Raw genomic sequence first — 17,763 nt, forward strand, 5'->3', positions numbered from 1 at the left:
TTTTTTGTGAAAATAGCCAGTACAAGATAAACAAATACCTTTGAGCTTTAGAGGTTCTGGTAGGTGACTTTTGTCACTTTGGGAGAGAAAATGGCTCGCTGTTATCCCCTGTATCCTGTCTTTGTGCTAAGCTAACTGGCTAACGGACAAATATGAGAGTATCAGTCTTCTTATCTAACACTTTGCTAGAAAACAAATAAACATATTTCCTAAATATTGTATTACTCCTTTAAAGGAGCTCTCTATGATGTTCAGAGCGTAGTCAGAGGTTGTCTGCGCACAGTTCTCAACATGGAGATGGCTTAACCAGCAGCAAGAATGCCATAGACTGTATAAAGTAATGGACATAATAGCAGCTATGATGTCTCCCACTGGTTTGTGGACTTGTGTTTTGAAGCCTTGAGTTCTGCATTTTGGCTGTTGACATCTTTTGTTTTTGGAGCCGGAAGTGACGATATTTGGACAAGATCTTATTTGAAGATAACCCTATGCTAACCTAATGCTAGGTGGTAGCTTGGCTAGCACCATGCATTTACTGCTATGGCTAACAGTGATGATGCTGTTAAGAAACAGGCTTAAAACTGTTAAAATGAAATGTACTTACAGACAAAACTGCTTCTGCGACACCGTCATCCCAATATTAGTTGTAATCATCGTATGAGCACAGTGCATAGCGGTGGTGGTTAGCTAGCCAGTGGCCGGAAATCTACCACAACAAAAGACAGAGAAGCTCGGATTACGGCACACACAGAAGCAGCATGACTGTATTCTTTGCTCACGAGGCGATTACGTCACCATATCTTTACATAGCGAATAGTTGTTTGCTGCTATGTTAATGCTCTGAATATCATAGAGAGCTCTTAAAATAAATATCGAGACACATCTAGAAAAGCCACTAAACTGTAAATAAATCCAAGAAGAATCAAAGTCCTGCTCACATCCCCCTAAACTTGTGTTTAAAATTGGCTTTGGAGTCTCAGGCCTCAGTGTTAATGTAATATAGGGGAATGTAGGTAAAGTCCTTGTATGAATTGGGTCAGTTTCACACATCACAGGGAGCTATTTATAGTTTCTCACCACCCAGAAATCAAGTATGCACACACAGTGTGACAAGCACACCCATTAATGACCCCGCAGTCCATCTCTTCCTGTCAGGCGCCTGGTGTATCCCGCACTTGTCACCCTGCTGGTCTCCACTCTCACGTTCCCTCCGGGCTTCGGGCAGTTCATGGCCGGACAGGTGAGAAAATACTTTCACACTCCTCTGACAGCATGAAAGCCTCGACTGTTGTTGGGTGATTGATGTTAATTTTAAATGAAGTGAGAGTTGGTGTCAGGTTGAGGGTCATTTTGTGCTCCTTTTAACATGATATCATAAAGTGTTCAATAGCTCCCATGTTTCCTGTTATAAAGACAAAGAGAAATTAAATACCTTTTTTAATAATTGCAACTGAAAATTGACACTTATTAACACAGTCTTATCATTTTCTATTCTTTTCAACTCAGTTGATGAATATTTAAAGTTGCGAAATACAAAAATTGGCTGATGCAACACTGCAGTATTTGTGCAAAAATAAAACAAAGAAAGAAGCCTCTGGTTCAGATTAGGCAGATACTCCAGACACATTGTTCTGCCACTGCAAACATTTGACAATAGACACAATAAAGTGAAATGTAGTTCAAGCTTTTTTTAGAGATGCAGAGCACATGCTTTTTGTGCTGGTGTTGCCTGTGCACCTGTCGCAATGCACAATGATCCAAGCCATTTAGATTCATTGTGTGACTTTCAGACTGTCAAAACATGTTCAAAACATCTGTCTGTCTGAGTTTAGAGAATAACTTTTATTTGCCCTGTGCAGTTTTCAGACAGTGGCGCTCATTTATTGAAAGAATACTGACACGAAACAGAATAAGACAAGCGGCTGCACTGGCATTAAGAAAGTTTCACTTGTTTCTAGACAATATTTGAAACAAGTGAAATTGTATTATAAAGCAGGTAATCTCTATCAACAGATATCTGCATATGTACGCAGAATTTTTAGGCTACAGGACAAGATTTTCTGTATCGGAAGTAGGTATGGACGATATGTCTGTAAAATAAGATCACAATATTTCAGGGTATTTTTGCGATAGATATTCTCGACGATGTGACAGAAATACTGAAATTATTTTGTTGTTAACTTTAAGACCATACAATGTATATGTATAAAACAAGTGTTATAAGTTTATATTTGTCAACATAAATAGAGTTCGCCCTCAAATATTCAGTAAAAACTGCGGAAAATAATCTCTCAGTTCATTAGTTTGTAAAAAACAACAGTTACTCATAGTGAGATTCAGATTCTGTATAAAATATAAATATTACAACAAAATAAAATCTATCAAAAATTACACATCTACTTTAACAAATACAAAACATTGTCTTATATCCATAAGTGTGTGTGTGTGTGTGTGTGTGTGTGTGTGTATAACTGAGTTGTTTTCTCTTTACCTGGGCCTGTATGCGCTGCTATTATTCCTCCAACATATTGTTGCTTTTGTCACAGTATGAATTGTTCTTATCACATTAAAAATAATACCAATATTATTGTGGATGCTATGATTTGACACGCCACTGTTTGGAAGTTTTCTGGTTTCTGTTTGTAGTCCATTTGTGATCTGAGGTTGTGATATTGTAAAGCATGAGATTCTATTAAGACTCTATTAAGGAGCAGGATACTCAGAATTATCTTACTCTTATTTTATTATTATTTTTGTCATCATTTAAAATTCAATAACTCTCAAAATGGAACTTAAAATTGAGTTTGCAGTGCGCATATTACAAAAAAAAAACTTTCATTCCATTCAGTACACTTTCAGTACACTTTATTTACCAGGATGATTGAAGTGGATCATTATTGTTATCATTAGGGGAGTCATGGGATGTTCTGAAAACAAACTATTCAACAATAAAACAATTAAAATACCAGTTGTATAAAATGCAGCAGCGATCTCCAGGTACGTACTGTATATGTCAACACGGCCTTTACTGCTAACGTCTCTGGCCTCTTACACACGTCTGTCAAGTCTGGTGGAATAACAAACAAACATTCAGCTAACCTTTCTCTCATATCACCCCGCCAGCTGACGCAGCATGAGTCTCTGGTCGCACTTTTCGACAACCGCACGTGGTGCCGCCAGGGCGTGGCGGAGGAATTTGACTACATCAGCCACCACCACGCCTGGAAACATCCACAGGTCAACGTCTTCATCACACTCATCCTCTTCATCATCATGAAGGTAGGCCTGCGACATGTGTCGAGACAAAGTTGTAAAATTTGATGACTTGACGATTCGTCTCACATTTGTCTCTCTGTCTCAGTTCTGGATGTCCGCCGTGGCCACCACCATGCCTGTTCCCTGCGGAGCCTTCATGCCAGTTTTTCTTATCGGTGAATCAAATCTTTTGTGTTTTCTGACGTTTCTGCTGCAGTGGTAATAAAGAACCTCTTTAAATAACTTCCTCTATCTGTGTGTGACGGACAGGTGCAGCATTTGGCAGACTTGTTGGAGAGATCATGGCAGCCATGTTTCCTGATGGCATACATGCTGACGGCAGCGTGTATCCCATAGTTCCCGGCGGTTATGCTGTGGTTGGTGAGTTCTGTTTTTTATACCTTTGCGCCTGTGATAGCAAGTAGGAGGCATTATGTTTTCAGGTTCTCCGTTCATCCGGTTCTTGTGAACACGAAACCTCGAAAACGCCTTGAGGGAATTTGTCCACATTTGGCTCAGACGTCCATTTGGACTTTAAGAAGTATTTCACTGATATATAGAAAGCCTGCACATAAAACTAGGCCATCTCTGCAGTAGGAAGACACAAATACTTTTGGAATTGCTACATGACGAGAGAAAACTGAAAAAAAAGGTGTATTCTTGCTCAAAAGGTAGAAAACTTACATCAGCCAGAGTGCAGCACGTCTGACGTCACGTGGAATCGTCCGTGTGAAACAATGGCGGCCGGCCAGATCACGTTACAATTAAATGGTAATATTAAACATGTTTCTGAAAACATTTGAGGCAAGAAATAAGCAATACAGTTACAGAATCTCGATGTACTGTATATATGATGAGCGCTGCCTAGTTTGGCACAAACGTTCACTTGGACTCAACGATGGATTGATTAGATTTTAGAGGTCAAAGGTCAAAGTCACTGTGACCTAGCATCTGTCTCATTTACGTTAAGTGCAGTATCTCAAGGCCTTGTGGGAGTTTCTTCAAATTTGGCACAAACGTCCAATTGGATTTAAGAACAAGAATTTGATGGTATACGGTCAAGGTCAGTGAGGTCATTGTGACCTCACAAACATGTTTTTGGTCATAAATTAATAATTTTTTTAATAATTATGAATTATAAAAATTTCACACGTGTCTAACAGGATATAATGATAAAGTGATTATATTTTATATCTAATAATATATTATATTTAAGGTCAATTTCAAAGTGACATCATAATGTTTCGCAAAAACACTTTTTTGGCTGTTACTCAACGTTATATCTCATGAACAGAAAGGGAGACATCTGGCCAGATACTGAGATCTCCTGTGTTGCTGTGGGAAAATGTGTGTGAAGCGCCCACATTTTCATACTCAGATGAAAACTAACTGCAACTTGAGTGGTTTGGGGAGGCAAAAAATTCAGAGGCGGTTATTCTCGTTTTGCACTAAATTCACCATTTTGTATCTAATCTGCCTTGATAACTAATTTCCAGGCCACTTTTCACTTTTCCTCTCTGCTTTGTTATTGAAGTCATCCCCGCTGCACAGCTGCAGCCGTTTCTGTCACTTCTTACCGGTTATAGAATATGACTGATGAAAACTGATTCCACTTAAATTGAATCACATTTTGGACCAAAGTAAAATAGAAAATCGTTCCATACAAAATTGCCGTGGTCGTGGCTCACTGGTTAGCGTGACAGGATGGAGCTAAATGTTATGAATTAGCATGACATCCTGCAGAAAATCTGATTTGGATTTGCTGTCTTGCTAGAAAATCTTCTCTGATTGATAACACACAGATAGCTCACACATTCAACATCACATCTTACACAGTCTAATGTTTAATCCTGATTAAAAAAAGAGATGCCTGATCTCCTCTATTAAATTGTATGAATGGATTTTAAAGAGACAAGACAGAAAAAGATTTTTCTTTAATTCCCTCCTACACAGGTGCTGCAGCGTTGTCTGGAGCAGTCACCCACACTGTATCCACAGCAGTCATAGTGTTTGAGCTGACTGGTCAGATCTCCCACATCCTGCCTGTGATGATCGCTGTGATCCTGGCCAATGCCGTGGCCCAGTCGCTCCAACCATCACTGTACGACTCCATCATACGCATCAAGAAACTCCCTTATCTGCCTGAGCTGGGCATGGGGCATCACGAGTGAGTCTTCAGGATGGAGCTGTCCCTTACATTTTTACTCTTTATTCCAAGTGATTCTGTGCCTTCTTTTGTTTCGTATCTCCCCTCCCCTTACCTTTCATTTCCTTCCCTTTGTTGTATCCACATCTCTCTGCTCCACCTTCTCATCACTTCCTCTGCTCTTCCATGTTTCAGGAAGTATAATATCCGTGTGGAGGACATCATGGTCAGGGACGTGCGCTTCATCACTCTTAACTCTTGCTATCGGGATCTGCAGGAGATGCTGCTGACTGGTCATCTCAAAACACTGGCCCTGGTTGAGTCCAGCGGTAAGAATTTGGAAAAAAATAAAATAAATCTTGTGTTTTCCAGCTAATAAGTCCCAGTTCTAGTCACCTGTAGCACCATTTCAAGAACATATTCAGGCAGAGACAAAAAAAGTATTGCAGTGAGTTGAAACTTAATTAGAGAAACACTATCACTGATTCTGATTCAGTTAACTTAAGCTTCGGATAGGTGTTTTAGGGGAATTTACAACCTTCATGAAGTCAGGATATATTGCTGTGCTGTTGCGTTAGACTACATAAGTTTTGTCTGAACAGCTCACTGAGGCCGTGATGGAGGGGTCGTGCAGGCATACAACAAATCCCCGTTACGTCTGTGAGCTTCGTCTGCCACATTTCAGTCTCAATGTTACAATCACAACAATTCATGCAAATTCAGCCAAACCCCATGAATTCTGCGAGACCTTGCAATTTTGTCCAATCATTGCAATTTTACCACAAATTTGAATATTTAAAACAGGTAAAATATCTCTTCAGTAGAGCTGCCTGCAGTGTATTGATCCGCTCCCCTCTCTATGTGTGTTTAAGTTTAGTTTATTTGAAAAGGGACAGTGTAAATTTATGAATACACAATTTATAGGCTATTTTTTTATCTATAGTCCCTTGGCCAAGGTTTTACGGAAGGTTTCCCAAAACACAACAAAGCAAAATAACAAAGAAAGAGGGCATACTACTACTATGAAATCAGGCATTTTATTCCACAAAAATCACAAAAGCAGCGTACAAAATTGTGGAGGGACTGACATTTATATCATTCTCCTTCTTAAAATTCCCTGTCACCTTTTTCTTCTTCGTCCTTCAGACTCCATGATCCTGCTGGGCTCCATAGAGCGCCTGCAGCTTCAGTCGCTGCTCTCCCTTCAGCTGGGCCACCAGCGGAGGCTCGAGTACCTCCGCCAGCTGGCACAGGACAACGGCACCCACGATCACCTGCCCAGCCTGACCACCGACAGCACTCCCAGCTCCCCATGCTCCCACACCCACATCAACGCCTCGACCAACACCAGCGCTCGCCAAGCGGTCCGCTTCCTGGTGAGCACCCAACAGGTGTGAGGCGTCCGGGGGCGCCAGGGCTGGGCTGGGGCCAAGTCTGGCTTGGGTTGGGTTGTAGCGGTAGAGTAAAAGTGGATCAGCATGTGTGAAGCATGTAGCAGTAGGTAAAGGCACAGATGGAGTTTGTGGACAGCTGTCGTGGTAAGTGTTTACTGTTAACTGTATGAATGTCCTTTATTTCTACATTCACATTAACATGTGTCTTCTGTGTCTCTGTCGTCTGTGCCCTTACCTGTGCCGTTTGTTTGTTTATGTGCATGTGCTCGTATATGTCTTTTCTGTGGCTGTGTGTGTGTGTGTGTGTGTGTGTGTGTGTGTGTGTGTGTGTGTGTTTGTGTGTGCGTGCATGCATGCTTGTGTCTGGCTTCCTCTGTTAATATATTTTCCATGTAGATCTCCACAGAGGAGTCTTCCTCCTTCAGCCCGGTGGTTTCCAATGTTCAACTTCCTCTGAAGTCTGCCTTGAAAACTGTGTCCGCCATCAGCGACACAGAGACGCCAAATAGTATGTACTTTACATCGCTGCAAACATACATATTAAGACACATAGGAACACTGACATGCGATACTGAGAATTGAAACTAATCAGATTGAAAATAATCATTTATCAAATTGGCATTTGGGAAAATTGGCTTGATTTCTTTGAAAAACATGGGAGGAAGACAATGATTAACAAGAAATTGCCTCAAATTAGCAAGAAATTACTTAAAAAGTTACAAGAAAATTACCTGAAAATAAGCAAAAATACAATGGTTAAATAAATAAATGAAAACAAGAAAATGACCTAAAAAGGTGCTATAAATGTTAATATAAATAATAGCAAATATATATTTATAGTTAGTTTCCTTCACATTTTTCCTTTAAAATTTTTTTTCTTATAAGGTTTTCTCTTTCTTTTACCGTTACTGTATTTTTTTATTATTTTCAGTTCATTTTCTGTCAGCTTTTCCTAATTTCTTGCAATTTGTAGGACATCTTTTATTGCTCGTTTCCTTTATGCCCACATTTTCAAGAGAAATCAAACCAGTTTGTTCAGGTTTTCAAGGTTAAAATGCTTGTGAAAACGTAGCCAAAAAAACTGATGGCAATCCAGGTTTCAAAGGGTTAAAAACAGATTATTTTTTTCCTCTCTCTGAGGCTCTCAGACCCTCTCCTGTGCCGACCAAGACCAGGAGCTGCTAGAGGTGAGAAAGAAAGACAGATACAATGTATCCGTGGGTGCAAGTGAACTGTATGAATGTGACATCGTATACGTGGGTGTGTGTGCTCTCTCTGAGTCCACGCGTATGCCGTCCTCCTCCTCCTCCTCCTCCTCCTCCTCCTCCTCCTCCTGCTGACGGGCAGGATCCACCCACAGGCAGCAGGGTTTTCCTGTGTGATCTCATGCTGTGGCGTTTTGTTTTAAAACTTCTGTGAGTCACTACACACATTCACTGCCAGTCAAACGTCTTTGAACATCCTACGTGTTAGCATCTTGGAGAAGACCGGACAGCACTCCAGTTTGACTTTTTGATGTTGCCCCACAGACGTTTCTTAACTTAAAACATCTATTACATTTTATCAAATAGTGCAGTGGCCATTAAAAATGTGCCTGTTTGCTTGGCCTTATATCTAAAAACCTCACACTTGACATTGCTCTTCCTTGAGTCATCAGCAATAATCGCCACAACATAGTTGCGTCCGTTAATAATGCTACATTGTACGTGTCATTTGCTAACAGATAGCTATTTGGCACGGCGCTGTTTTTGTGAAAAAAAACCTAAAAGTTACATTTCCGATGCTTGAAATTTTTGAGTTTACTACAATGCATCATCTTCGCTCTCTTATTCTTCGTCTGTTCTTGAAAGAACTGTAGCCATGGATGTATAAAGAAAACTGGATACAGTGTTAGAGGCCAGTCATTCCTATCAAAGTTGCTCAGTGGTGCATGAAACAAAAAAAGTTCAACTTGCAGGTAAACAATTACTGGATCTTCCATAATCTTTAACTTTCTTTAACAACTTTATCCTACCAGGGACAATTAGTTAAGAGCAGCATGTTCAAACTACAAAAAAAATACACACAAAAAACACACATAGCAGCATTCACAATACACAAGCAGGAAAAGCAAAATGACACAAAGTGCTAGAAAAAAAAATGTTAAAATGTACGCTGTTCAAATACCTTTTTTTCTGGCAGTGTATCCAATGTTGCATTAACATTGGGGTTTCATGTACAGATTTTGTGCCCTCGCCTTCATCTTTGGTGTAGTAATTATACCCTTTCAGCAACATTGTGCTCACATCTCGGGACCTCTCCCAGTAGAAGTCAGACTGGGATCCAGTGTTGCGGGTAAAACTGTCCAGTTTCGCTGATGCTGTGTTAATGTTGTGTTGATGCCTTCTCTCCCCGGCTGGAAGAGCCCGGCTGGGCCGGCTCCTCCTGAAAAAAGAAAGCCCAAGCCCAAACGAGTGAGGATCTCCATGGCGGTAAGATTGTCTGCCGCCTAGAGACTGTTGCTTAGTAACCGTTGCCTTGCGACACACACGTAGTGAGTGCTGGACCAAAATATTTATGGTGCACCAGTCAAAGCATTAGAGTGGCTTTGCAGAGAGAGCAAGAGAAAGTGTGTGTGAAAGAGATGGGGCATTTTTTTATTTTATTTATTTTAAGAAGTAACAATTTCATCATGTTTTCAACATCAGCGTTAAAATGTTTCATCAGCTCTCACTCTGTTAGTGCTCGTTCTGCGTGTGGTGTTGTCATCGTGTGTTTTGGAGGATTTGTTTTGTGTTTCATTTGTCACAGTTAATGGTGTTATTGGTGTTGTCAGTATAGTTTTTTGGGTGCTGGGTTCACTGTTTCACCCATAAACCAAATGTTTCTCTCACCTTTACCTCTGAAACTCTCCCTGTAAGTTATTATTGGGTTACACCTCTGCATTTCACACACTACACTGACACCAACAAACAAATCACCCATCAGATTGCTGTGTTACGTGTATGTGTTTGTACACTATTTAGTGTACACAACTGTGTGAATCTTACTTTGTGTGTGTACAAACAGCGACAATGTAGATCTGACTCCATTTTGACTTTTAGGACTCTACTGAAGTGGAGGACTGCATGACCCCATCAGATGTGAGACCCACACTATCAAAAAAAGCACAAAAATGAGTTTTACAGCTCAAAAGTTGAGAGGTTTCAGTGTGTTGTCACCCGTCTCGTTGCAGATAGCAGAGTGGGAGGAGCAGCAGCTCGACGAGCCGGTGGATTTCAAGAACTGCAAGATTGATCCCGCTCCCTTCCAGCTGGTGGAGCAAACATCTCTGCATAAGGTTTAAACAAAATCCCCGATATAACATCGACCTTTATACCACAGTAGCCTGTTTTCTTCATCATTTGATATGAATATTAAAAAATAAATGTCCTGAAAGCTTTTATTTCACCACTGTTTTTTTTATTTCATAAAGTGTATTTAGCAGTTACCTCATTTAGTCCTGTTACAAGTGGATCATTTAAACATTTTAATTTTTCCAACAGGCAAAACTATGTTGTCTGTTCCATATAATCATTTCTATAACCTTGATCTAAAATGCAAATGATGCCCCCCTCTGAGTCCGTATCCAGGCCATGACCCATCTCTCGTCCTCCACAGACTCACACTATCTTCTCTCTGCTGGGTCTGGATCACGCCTATGTGACCAGCATGGGACGTCTGGTTGGAGTGGTTTCTCTCAAAGAGGTGTGCATGTGTTTCCTTCAACTGTTCGTATCCTGTGTATCAGCGTTTTCCAAACCTCTCCTCAGGTCCCACTGGATCTATAAAAAGTCTTAAATGGCATTTAGGTCAGAAGTCTTCAATTTGATTCAAAAAAATAGAATTTTATCTTGTTTTTTTAATGACATTGCGTTGTTAAATCGAAATCATGTAGCAGGTTTTCAGTTTTGTTTTCAGCACTTAAAAAAAAAATCGTCCAACTTTTGAACTTAAAAAAAAAAATTATTTTGTCCAAATGTTGATCTTACAACAAGGAACAATGTTGTCAAAATGTTTATTGAATAAACATTTTGACAAAATTGTTCCTAACCCTAAGTGATTGATGTGGGTTTATGTTTTGTTTTTTTCTTAAATCTTCATTATTGTAAAATTGGTTTTAAATTTATTTGAGTGTCATTCAAAAGTCTTAAATTTAACTTGTCTTAAGCTGCAGGAACTCTGACCATTTGTGCTGCATATTTTAGATCGCTCTCTGCTGTAACAGCTGAATTCAATGATCAGCTCGTTATCAAGCAGCTGCAGGAGTTCATAACGAGCTGATCATTTGAATCAGCTGTGTTGGAGCAGGGAGACGTCTACACCATGCCGAGTGGTACTTTGTGTGGTACTTAATTTTTTTGTCATCAAATTTTTATTGTTTAACATGGAAACAACCAACAAACACACTAATACAGAAAATAGATTATTGGGGTGAAAAGTGAGACATAGAAAAAAAATTGCATTCAGTTTTATATAAAAAATATATATATTATATATATATAAAATATATATATATATATATATATATATATATATATAATAATTAAAAAAATGTATATAATATTTAGATATAATAAATAAAAAAGGGAAAAGAAAAATATCAAACTCGTGAAAAGCCAAAATAACAATAAAACATTTGAAAAATAAGATAACAACAGACGTATAAGGTCTATGACCCAGTGGTTGTGCACATAAGATCTTTCACTTTGTCAATAAGGGAGGCTCAGGCACAGATGGTTGACTGTTCAGCATTACGTATTTTTGCTGCTGACATCCTCATATATGTTTTATCCAAAAAAGACTGAAGCCAAAGATTCCGAAAGAGAGCATGAGGAGGCTGCTAACCGAGAGCTGACATTTTTGTTGCTGCTGTCAGGCCCACAGAAAGTGCACGCTTCACGTGAAATAAAAGATCTAGAGAGGAGGTATCATTCAGGACAAGTGGTACTTGAAGAGAGGTTTAGGAAACGCCTTTGTATTTGATCATTAATGCATTAATCACACAATGATTACCTTTTTTTACTTTTTACCTTCTGTTTTCTTCACCTCTTTCACTCTTGTTGTCGTGCCGGCTGTGGCTCTGTGTCTCCAGCTGCGTAAGGCCATTGAGGGCTCCGTGACAGTGACTGGAGTGAAAGTGCGCCCTCCTTTGGCCAGTTTCCGAGACAGTGGGAACAGCACAACCGTATCCGAAGTAACAGAGCTACACAAGCTGTGCATCCGCCACAGGGGGCTCTCGTTGCCACGGGAACCCAACCCTCCAGATGTGGAGGAACAGCCAGATCTCCCGTACAAAGAGATCCCCGTCAACTTCTCGGACCAAACAAATTTACAGTTTGAAACATGCCCCGGGGACGTCTCGAGTCAGTCGTCGGAGTTGGTGCTCCAGGAGAGCCCGTCGTTCACCGAGGACCAATCAGAGTTTACCTTTGACTGCAGCCCCTCCCACACTGAGGAATCAGAGCTGGCCTGTGACTATGACCCCCCCAGCCACACTCCCGAGCCGGACGCCTCGGAGCAAGAACAGGGGAGTCCGTGTCTGAACAAGGACCAATCAGAACCTGAGGGAGAGGGTGGCCCCGCCCACACTGAGGATCAATCAGAATGATCAGAGGGGATCCATACCGTCGCCTCGTGAATGTTGACGTTTCTTACATTTGTAGAGGTCACTCTCACCTCCGAGTCCAGCCTAGATACCCGTGTTTCTAACGTTGTTGTGGCGTGAGTGAGCGAGTGAGAGTGAATGAGTCGGTTCATTTTTGTGTTTCAAACTCTGTAAATGCCTGTTTTAAAAGATAAAGCTGGTTTGATTTGATATTTTGTTTTACTGTCAACAAACTCCATGAAAAGGCCAAACCAACAACGGGTTTGTGTCTTTCTTTGTTCCCGATGGTTTCACACACTGAAGTCTTTTTAAAGGGAGCATAACTACACATATATGTATATATATATATATATATATATATATATATATATATATATATATATATATATATATTATGTTAAAATGCTCAACTTTACTGCAGAAATAAACACGTTCATATGTTTAGGTTTCAGTTTCAGTTCAATATTAAATTGTAAGGTTTTGGTGAAAAGACATTTCAGTTACCATTTCAATAAATATCACGTACCCAAAGAGAAAGACTTAGTTTGGATTGTTGACAGTAAGAAAATATAGAAAATTACCAGCTGTATCTTTCAAGTTTGTGTGTGTGTGGTGTGTGTGTGTGTGTGTGTGTGTGTGTGTGTGTGTGTGTGTGTGTGTGTATTTGAGAGAGAGAGACTTTTTGAAACTTTCCTTGCTATGCTCATATCTGGTCCAGACTCTTAAACATAATTTGGGACTTTGTGCCAAAATAACATCCAGTAAACATTATTTCAGTTTCATTACAAGTAGAGAAAAAAAAAGTCACCTACAAATAACGGAGAGAGGGCAATAAAGGAGCATATGATGTCGACGAAAGCACAGAAGAACAAAGAAAATTATTCTCATGAGCACATGATGGTATGAATTCAAACTACTACCTATTATTAGCACGGGTCTAATACTTCAGAGGGCCAGAGTTAATGGCTAAAAATATTAAAGGTGTACCATGCAGGAATAGCTGGTTACTATTTGTGAATAGTATTGTCAGCAAGGGTTAGGTTTAGTGCTACAGGAGCAAATAAGTGAAGTAAATATTTAAACCTCAACAGTCACTGAATATTTAACACCGAGATGTAAACACCACTGAATTCATAGCACTGAAATGTTTTAATTTGAAAACCATGCATCTGAATTTACTTATTCTGAATCCATTCAATTCTTTGATACATTATCTGTGTCCTGTTCAGGGTCCACAGGGGACTGGAGCCCGTCCCAGCTGACTTTGGACGAGGCGGGTTACAACATGGACGCGTCGCCTATTTCAGGGCTGACACATAAGCTGTGTTCAAAACCGTTCCCTATCACGGAAATCGTGCACCATAAAGTGTTTTTGTCATTTTGTAAAAGTGTTTGGATTCTCAACAGTTTATTTCATTCACTATACAGTAAAGTGCACTGTGAAATACCCACAATGCAACAAATAGTGTTCATATGATGTACCCTACATTTTACTCCCATATACCACAATGCAACACGGTCATGTATTTCCAAATGAGTGAGTGAGCGGTTTCAAACACAGCTATAGAGCCCTCACATCCACACCTACAGGTAATTTAGAGTCGTCATTTAAACCGGCCACCGGAGAAGCCGGAGAACCTGGACAAAACCCACACTGACGCGGAGAGATCATCTAACAGTGCTGCCCACTGTGCCGCCCCTCTTTGAAATATATTTAGGTTGCTCAAAATTTGATTGGTCAGAGATTTCAAATAGTAACACGTGGGCTATCCAGGACAGGATTAGGCATTAGGACCAATCAAATGTGACTGATTTTCTGTTTGAATTTCTTTATTTCTTCAAAATTATTATTCTCATATTGGATCTCAATTCTTGAAAAATAGCAACAAAACAACAATGATAATGTTCAAATTCACATTTTGAGATTGCCATTCAAGAAATTTCACATTCAAATTTCAAAAAGGTAAATTCAGAAAAAAAAAAAATACATTTGGATACATGGTTTTCAAAATAAAATATTTTCATACTCTGAATTCAGTGGTGTTTAAATTTAAAATACATGTGTCTCTTATTTGCTTCCATCAAGTTAAGGCCAACCCCAGATTCACTACCCTTGCTGTTTCGCCTTGCTTTATTTATTTTTTACTTTTTATGTATTTTTTGTGCGGTCTCGTAATTTTCGTACCTTCCTCTTGGATGCCTGCTGCTCATAGTCTGGCGCCTGGTTGCTATCTTTTTAAAAAGTCCCAGCCAGGGCAGAGTCTCGCGCTGAGAAGGCGAAAAAATACTCTTGTAGTGGGTCATAAGTTTGAATAAGTCTTTTTTTTTTCTTTAAGGAAAGTCCTGCATAGTACACCTTTAAGATACAATGTTGTTGGGCATATGTTGGCTGATATGCAATAAATTTACAGTAATAATGGAGTAAAAGGTGGTTTAACAGCAACCGCGCCATTAGTTTGTCCAGACTTCATCGTTAACAAGGCATTATTGTTTCTTTGTTTTGTTTTTTTCTTTTTACTACCAATCATTGGTGTCCACATCAGCCCCCGAAATCTCTAAATCCTCTGAGATCTACTGTTCGAAGGCAGCTTCAGTTCCAAAGGTCCACAGAGCTTAGCACAGGGCTCCGAATAATGGTGAAGCACATTGTAATTACCATGAGTATAATTTACTGCACATGTAGCCTTGTTTGGCTTTTAAGGGGCTGATTCAATAAGGGCAACTGTCAGTCTTGAACTGCCTCGACATTCTGTGCTACGTGACTTTTATTGCGTATTTAACGTGTTTCTAGCATGATAAAGGAACAACACTTGAGCTCTGAGTGAGAGGAAGAAACCGCTGCTGTTGTACAGAGCGCACAAACACACACACACACACACACACACACATACACACACACTTATACGCACATGTGTATGCGGCCTGTAGATATTAACACCGTGATATGTTCCACGTATCTTTATGAAAGTACATTTAATCCAGCCTGGCCTCCAATGCAATGTTGAGAAATGTAACTAAGCACAGTGATAACCCACAAACTGTTGTAGAGCAAAAGTGTGTGTGTGAGTCCTTGTTACGAACATCACATGGATGTAAGTATTTTTAGCTTCATGCAGCAATTTTTGAGCCATGTTTCAATCTTATGTGACGTCATCGCAGCACACCAGCTCATTTTTTGTCTGCGTAAACATTTGTGCAACGATTTATTAACGTCTTGACTTTTAGTTTGCATATAGAATGTGAAGTAGTGCTCGCCATATAAGATAAGGAGTTTAATGTAGAGAGTGTCTAAGCTAATTTGCAGCGTATCTAGTTAAGCAATAAGTCTGTAGTATCTCCCTTTATATGGCAACTGGCCTGTATATGCTTTGTACATATGAACATACACGGAGAGATCTACGTACATGCTTTTGTACATAGGAGAATTATGCATTTGAAATCCAACAGCCATCGTTATTTTTCAGAGGACATGAAATTGTTTTTTGTACATGAGTGAATGATTAAATTATAAAACACCTTTAAAAGAGAAGTTGTGTTTCTTCCTCGTGTGTTCAGTTTGTGTTTTTTATGCCTTTTAATGTTTTCATTATGTGTTTTTTTTATGTTGTCAGTCCCATTCTTGTGAACGTGATATTTCAAGATCGCCTTAGGGAAATTTCTTCAAATTTGGTACAAACCTTCACTTGGACTCAGCGTTGAACTGATTCAGTCTTCGTCTCATTCATTTGAATGCAATATCTCAAGACCTTGAGGGAGTTTCCTTAAATCCTGGATTTACATCAGTTTTCTTGTGCTGCGTTCAGATGAATTTCACAAGCTGTTTCAGCCTCTGAAACCTGAGCAAACTGGTTTGATTTCTTTCAGAAACATGGGGGAAATGTCACACAAATTGGAAGAGATTAGTTAACAGTGACATGGAAATTCCCTAAAGTTTAGGATTGTTAGAATATCATGCAAAAATAAATTAATAGGAAAAAATTGTCCAGAAAACTATATTTGTAACTATAATAATTTAAAAACCCCCAAAAAACCTCTTTTGGAGTGGTTTTCTTGTTCGTTTTTGGGTTGTTTTTTTTTTTTTACCCCCCCCCCCTCCCCCCCCCCCCCCCCCCCCCACCCCCCCCCCCCCCCCCCCCCCCCCCCCCCCCCCCAGCCCGTCATAAGAATGAACTGATTAAGATTTGGTGATCAAAGGTCAAGGTCACTGTGACCTTGTGTCTATCTCATTTCTTGTGAATGTGATATCTAAAAAACATCTTGAGGGAAATTCAAATTTTAGCATCAGCATCCACTTAGACCGAACAATGAACTGATTAGAAATTTGGTGGTCAAAGGTCAAGGTCACTGTGACCTCACAAAACATAACTCAAGAATTCATTCACAAATTGTGACAGCATTTCACATAAATGTCATATCGAATATAATGATGAAGGTTTGACATTTTATATTCAAAAGGTCAAAGGTCAACTATACTGTGACACAACAATGTTCTAAAAAAAAAACATTTTCTGGCAATTACTCAACATTATAACTTATAAGGGAGACATTTGTTCAGACAGTGAATTGGTGACACTGATCTTGAAACTGTGCTGACTGTATAGAGGGGAAAAAAGACAAAAATCTTCTTTCAAAAAAAGTCATATTTATATATATGCAGGACATTCAGACATTCAGTATCAAACATAGCCCGACCCACATGACACTGCATGACCCAGAGAAAACAACACTACAAAATATCCATAGAAAACCAATGCAACACATGACTCTTCACAGAAATGTACAAAACTGAGTTTGAACAACAGCTTTACATTCTGGTTGAACTCTTCAATCAATATATATATATATACTGTTTACAGCAGCGATAAACGGTGGAGCGAGATCAGTACATGGAAGGCCTGGAGGATGAGAGACAGAAGGCAGCGAGTGGAGATGATCGGAGGGTGAGGTGAAGAGAGGTTAAAGGGACACTTCACCCCAAAATCAAATTGTTTTCCTCTTGCCTGTAGAGGCAAAAAAAAAATGATTTATCAATCTAGATACGATTGGTGGGCGTAGTTCGATTGAAAGAAAATAAATCCTACATGAAACTGCTAATGGCAAGCCCTGTGGGTTATCTTGAGTAAGTGAATCATGGTTTCTAGAACGAGACATTGCTGTTTAGTTTCCCCTTTTTTTTCCTTGTTCCATCATCGAGATCGCGAAATCTCCTCGGCTGATATCTCCAACACTCTTCAGCTTGCACTAAAACCATCTAGATTGATAAATAGAGCTACAGGGAAGACGAAAAATGGTTTTATTTTAAGGTGAACTGTCCCTTTAAGAGTGAAAGCAGAATAGATGAT

At 39.6% G+C, this 17,763-nt stretch overlaps 1 protein-coding gene across 1 annotated transcript in view; it reads left to right on the forward strand.

Moving 5' to 3' along the window:
• clcn2a (chloride channel, voltage-sensitive 2a) overlaps window positions 1-12,699 on the forward strand; it is a 45,184-nt gene extending 32,485 nt beyond the window's left edge. The window contains exons 12-25 of the mRNA XM_042496982.1: window positions 1,138-1,240; window positions 3,124-3,279; window positions 3,362-3,431; window positions 3,526-3,636; window positions 5,209-5,422; window positions 5,597-5,730; window positions 6,548-6,792; window positions 7,192-7,303; window positions 7,936-7,982; window positions 9,198-9,266; window positions 9,879-9,917; window positions 10,010-10,114; window positions 10,435-10,521; window positions 11,909-12,699. Coding sequence (XP_042352916.1) covers window positions 1,138-1,240; window positions 3,124-3,279; window positions 3,362-3,431; window positions 3,526-3,636; window positions 5,209-5,422; window positions 5,597-5,730; window positions 6,548-6,792; window positions 7,192-7,303; window positions 7,936-7,982; window positions 9,198-9,266; window positions 9,879-9,917; window positions 10,010-10,114; window positions 10,435-10,521; window positions 11,909-12,424 — 2,008 coding nt within the window. The 3' untranslated portion in view covers window positions 12,425-12,699. The remainder of the gene's footprint in view (window positions 1-1,137; window positions 1,241-3,123; window positions 3,280-3,361; window positions 3,432-3,525; window positions 3,637-5,208; window positions 5,423-5,596; window positions 5,731-6,547; window positions 6,793-7,191; window positions 7,304-7,935; window positions 7,983-9,197; window positions 9,267-9,878; window positions 9,918-10,009; window positions 10,115-10,434; window positions 10,522-11,908) is intronic.
• The last annotated feature ends 5,064 nt before the right edge of the window (window positions 12,700-17,763 follow it).

The sequence above is a fragment of the Plectropomus leopardus genome, chromosome 12 (genome assembly GCF_008729295.1).
Source record: "Plectropomus leopardus isolate mb chromosome 12, YSFRI_Pleo_2.0, whole genome shotgun sequence".
Classification (NCBI taxonomy): Eukaryota; Metazoa; Chordata; class Actinopteri; order Perciformes; family Serranidae; genus Plectropomus; species Plectropomus leopardus.